The sequence below is a fragment of the Morone saxatilis genome, unplaced genomic scaffold, assembly GCF_004916995.1.
Source record: "Morone saxatilis isolate NCDOM2014 unplaced genomic scaffold, NCSU_SB_2.0 Contig19, whole genome shotgun sequence".
NCBI classification, from domain to species: domain Eukaryota; kingdom Metazoa; phylum Chordata; class Actinopteri; family Moronidae; genus Morone; species Morone saxatilis.
In genome coordinates this window covers 22,854,901-22,860,581 of record NW_023339751.1, presented here as the reverse complement: position 1 = coordinate 22,860,581, position 5,681 = coordinate 22,854,901, and the positions used below count along the sequence as shown (strand labels likewise).

At 40.3% G+C, this 5,681-nt stretch overlaps 1 protein-coding gene across 1 annotated transcript; it reads left to right on the top strand.

Annotated features, from left to right (window-relative positions):
• Window positions 1-1,017: 1,017 nt before the first annotated feature.
• Window positions 1,018-2,206, top strand: kcnk18 (potassium channel, subfamily K, member 18; the record flags this gene model as incomplete). Its single annotated transcript, XM_035663855.1, is given in 1 exon segment — window positions 1,018-2,206. A coding segment is annotated over 1 exon segment (837 nt), but the record flags the coding sequence as incomplete, so codon positions are not given.
• Between the last annotated feature and the right edge of the window lie 3,475 nt (window positions 2,207-5,681).

Below are 5,681 nucleotides of genomic sequence, written 5' to 3'. Positions count from 1 at the left end.
GTATGATGCCGCAAAATTCATGAACAGAGTTATCCTCAGGACCACTTTTCAATAGAGCAGGTCAGACCCGAAACTCCTTATAACTTACCCAGAGAACCAAACAGTACGCACCATGAGCAGCACTTGCGAGCGGGGCAGGAAAAACTGGCCTTTTAACGGCCCAGAAACCCTCCGGACCGACCATTCCGGCTCTAAAGGTGGGTGGTCCACTCCCTGGCCTTGACCAGTTGCGGGGAGACAGAGAGAGAAGAGAGAGAGAGAGAGACACAGAGAGACAAGAGAAGACAAAACAGTGTAGAGCAAAAAACAGAAGCAACAACTACATTAACAGTACATGATCGATGACCCCGATATTGACAAAGAGCGGTGACGACGGCGACAGCAGCAACGACAAGGGGACAGCAGCAAGAGACAATTGAATTGAATTGAATTGTTCCTCATTTGTTCCCTTATAGCTACTCATAATGTTGTGTCCCTGATGGTAAAGTTATCCATAAGTTGAAAATAAAATTGATTAAAGCTTTTTCCACCAGAACGAAGTATCTGGCAGACAGTACACCATGTGCAATATGCCCAGTAAGTCCACAACGTTAGATACTGTAGGTGATGACCATTAACCAGTGTGGGTCAAGGCAAACTTGACACGCAGACCACCCAAAAAACACTGCAGTAGTAGCATCCATTATGTGATGCACATATGGCCCAAAAATACTTTTCCCATATGGTTACATTGTGAAAGAAGCATCTGTAAAACAGTGAATACATTTTTTTGAGCTTCACAACCCCTGTGAAATGAAATAAAGTTGTGTTTTTGTCAGTGAGGCCTGGACCCTAGAAACACTCCACATTTGAACTTTCACTTTGGTAGAAACATCCTTAAAGCCATGGTTTTATATTTCCATGTTGTGATTGCTGTGGTTACAGTTTGAGTGTTTGTGTCTCTGTTGCTTTATAACCTACAAAGATTTAAGCTAAATCACAGATGTCTTTAAACCCATGTTCTGCATTGCTGTTGCAGGGTATGGGGAGATCTATCCAGTTACTCTGCCTGGTAAGGTGGTGTGTGTCTTGTATGCCATGGTGGGCATCCCTCTCATGCTTCTGGTCATCCTCGATGTAGGAGACTTCCTCGCTATGCTGATGTCCAGAACCTATTTACGGATTCACAAATTCTGCAAAATCCTCCGCTCCCACACTTGGTCACCATGGAAGGCTCGGAAAAGGGCTGGGGACTCAAGACACCGGGCCCTGGAGGACGGTACCTTTGTTTTCAGTCATGACATTGTAGTCCGTGAACCACTCGACATCCGGCAGGTGCTGCACAGCCAGGTGGATGTACGGCACAAGTCTATCCAGCTCCAAAACAACAAAGAGATATTTGAGAAGATTATCGCCAGGGAGAACCTACTTAGAAAGGTCCCACTACTCAGGACCCTCTCCTGCCCAGAGCTAGACCAGCTGCCGCCACCACCAAAAGGATATGCCATATGGGATTTCACAGGGTTAGGGGATGGAATGGAAATGCTGGATGTACCCTTTGTACTGATTCTTTTTATTGTGTTTGCCTATATTTTGTTTGGGGGTTTGATTTTACCATTGTGGGAAACTGAATTTAAGGGTTTTGACCCCTACTACTTCTGCTTCATCACGCTCACAACCATTGGTTTTGGTGACATTGTACCTAATCATCCCAAGTATTTCATGCTAACCTCACTTTTCATCATTGTTGGCATGGCTATCATGTCCATGGCCTTCAAGCTGGGCCAAACACGAATCGTAACCTTCTACCGCCAATTCATCAAGTACATTAGCAGGGGAAATATGGAGACTTCCAGAAATGAAGAGAACGACTAAGTCATCAGGAGTCTCCGCCTCATGTCTGAGAGTTGTACAAGTTCACAGTCTAGGTTTTGACACAGGCCCAAAATGTGAGCCTGTGGGAACTTCTCCACTGTGTTCTTTGTGCTGGCTGTCCACTTATAAGCATGAGCAAAATAAAAGTGTGCATGTGCCAAAAGCTTTTGCCCATTGAAGGACAGTGATACTCAAAATGATTCCTGTGAAGAAGAACTTCAAAATTTGTATATCTACTTACAGTGTCTTGCCAATGTTTAAGGTTGAAGTTGTTACAGTTGTTCTGCCTTACAGCACTATAGAGGTTCGACACAATTGTGTTGCATTTAAATATAGGTCAGAACTCTGATAATCTTACTCTATTTTAATTTAAATGCCTTTTGAATTCAGTTTTGTTTATTCTCTTCAACTTCATTTAATACCATGATGTCAAATACACATGACTGCCCACACACAGCATAACCAAAAGTAAACATTTTTTAGTATGTAATATTAATTATCAGCCAGCACTTGACTGTCCATCGTCCATCTTTTCTACCTTGGTAGCTCATATGCACATAGGTCCCTGATAATGTGTTGTTTTATTTAACCTCGGAGCATGAGTGGACTACTCATGGGGTGGCATGGAGACTTTAAGGGGTGGCAGAAATAAATGTAGATTTAATTGCAAACAATCACATATATCAATATTTGCTTGGAAAAGCCCACAAATGAAGAATTTGTGCCACCCCTGTATCTGCCCCTGCCTCAGAGTATAAATTAACAAAAATGGCAACACCTGCAGATAATAATGCAGTCCACTACGATAGGTCTACAATACACTCCAAAAGTAAATATCATCATTGCTAGTTTGTCTTACTTACTTAGTGGCCAAAGTAACAGGAGCACCTGGCACCTGTCATGTTACATCTGATACTGGCACTTCAAAAGTTAAGTTAAAAGTATGTGGAGTGCTTGCATGGTCACAACCATTGCCGGTTCGCTTCCAGCTTGCTTTTCATACCACCCTCTCCCCGTTTCCTGTTTGCCTCTTTACTGTCACTATCCAATACACGCAAAACATGCCAAGAAAGTGTGTGAAATGGGAAGGACAGTTTCTGTTGAAGCACTGTGCCAAAGCTTACTTTGAGAATATGACACCATCATTTAGTTTTGAAGCTTCATTTTGGGTGTACAGCACATAGATAGAAATGTACATACATACAGCAGTCTCGATATGACCTGCATCTCTGCGGTCAGTTTAAGATGACAAGATCTGCTACTTAATCAGAATTAGGCGACTTACTGTTGATTTTGTTGTGCAGCTGGCAACTTCTTGTTATAAATGTTAGAATTTAAACCTGATACTGGTTACGTAGGAATTAATTCCGTTACTGTGGGGAATCTAATGAGCTCTATGCCAAAAAAGCACTGCTTAGAAAAATGCTACAGGCATGTACAGGGTTTGGATGTACAAACAGTACAAACAAAGTATTCCAAACAGGCACTGATAACAAAACACAGCCACTGCTAGTCAGACTAGCACTTTGGCCAAAATACAGAATGAAAACAATGAATACATGTGTACTATTGTGTAGGACACAAATTACTTTTCTAACCCATGAAACTGGCAAGAAAGACTGTGTGGAAAATAATTGACCTGTTCAATTATGTTTTCCTGTAGAAAAATTCACGTTCCACAGAAACAAAAATTATTTACGCTTGATGGTGCCTGTTCATAGATTGGAGCCTGCATGTTCCAGTGGAAGTTGTAGCTATTCAGAAGTTACATTTTTGGCATAAATTGGAGCTGATTGGATTGGCTCCCTGTAACTGAATTAATTCCTACAAGTAACCAGTATCAGGTTAAATATATTTATGTGGTGCAGCTGTGGTGCAGAGGCAGAGCGGGTCGTCCCCTAATCGGAAGGTTGTTGGTTTACAGCGGCTCCTCCTGCCACATGTCGAAGTATCCTTGAACAAGATATGAACCCCAGATTGTGTGTGAATGTGTATAAATGTGTTAGTTTCTGTTCGATGAGCTTTGCCATCTCTGTGTGAATGTGTGTGAAAGGGCTTTGAGTAGTCGGAAGACCAGAAAGGTGCTATACAAGTACAGGTCCATTTACCATTACCATTTAATCAAAGCATGCATAGAACCATCTTTATTGGCCAAGTATGTTCACACATACAAGAAACTTGACTGCTAGTACAGAGTCAGATTCAGTGTACTAAAGAGAAATAGACATACAGCTCAAAGACAAAAAGCAATAAAGGTAAACATAATCATTTAACTACTATGTAGACTACAGATATAAATATAGATACAGAAAAAACAACAATGGAATTTATACAATAACACAATAGTACAATGATGCAAAGTTGGAATTGTTCTCACTTTATGCAGTGAACAATAATAAAACTCACCTATTCTATATCCTTCTACTTGTGCACATACAGGCTTAACTACATACAGAACTGCCTCAGAATGCCAATTATGGTAGGCACATCCCTTCCTTAAATGGAACATCCCCTACATTCCTTATCCCTACTACATTAAGAATGATGTACATTTACTTGTAAAACATCAGAGTCAATGAGGTTATGTACTTTAGTGTCTGTAGAGTAAATGGTAAATGGTAAATGGACTGTACTTATATAGCGCCTTTCTAGTCTCACTCAATGCACTGTACACTATATGCCACACTCACCCCATTCACACACATTCATACAGTGATGGCAGTGGCTGCCATGCAAGGTGCCAACTGCTTACCAGAATGGAAAATAATCATTCATACACACTCATACACTGATGCACTTCATCGGGAGCAATTTGGGGTTCAGTGTCTTGCTCAAAGACACTTCGACATGCAGCGAGAGGAGCCGGGGATCGGACAGCCTACCTTCCGATTAGTGGACGACCCACTCTACCTCTGAGCCACAGTAGGTGAGTAAGGCTTCCCAGCATGCACCAGGGCACACATGACTTATGGAGGTAGTCAAATTATCTGTGTTTTTGCATTTCTAGTTTTTCACATTACTACATAAGAGATTGCATGTGATGTGGTGCAAATAATTTGTGAATCTGTGTATGTTGTTACCCTATAAATATACTGTATAATGTCAAACTTTCTCTCCAATATTTGACACTAATCTGACCACAAATGTCCAAATATAAATACATAAAGATACAGTATGTTATGTTTTCATTAGTGTATAATCACCTGATAATTATGGTTGTTTTGTTACCTTAGAATAAGCTGTTTCTATCTACAGAGGGAGCGAGTCCTCTTCCGCCATGTTGAATCACCATGTTTCTACAGTAGATAGGGTCTTTTGTGTTATTCGCGAGTTAGATAGCCACTGTAGTTTGTCCTGTACACACTTGGAAGAGCTGTATTGAAATGGTTGCAGTCTTCAACTATACTGCTAGATGCCACTTAATCCTACACACTGCTTAATATACTTAATTTACAATGAATAGATTATCAAAATGGTAGCAAGGTTTTTATGTGACTAGCATCAAATCTTTACACTTTGGGCATCATTAAGAATTTTTGGATGCATACTTTTTATAAAAATGGGTTGTCAGGTTTAACAGTGTAACAGACCTGGACCACTAATAGTAAGATGCACTATTACTGATGTAGAACAATAATTTAGAAATAATTATGACAAGAGTTATATATTATCAATATAAACAGTTCAGTCAGGCAATGAAATGTTTATTACAACAGTATAGCATATTTAGATTTTGGTATTTCAATTTCAATTCAGTTTTATTTGTATAGCGCCAATTCATAACAGAAGTTATCTCAGGACACTTTTCAAATAGAGCAGGTCTAGAC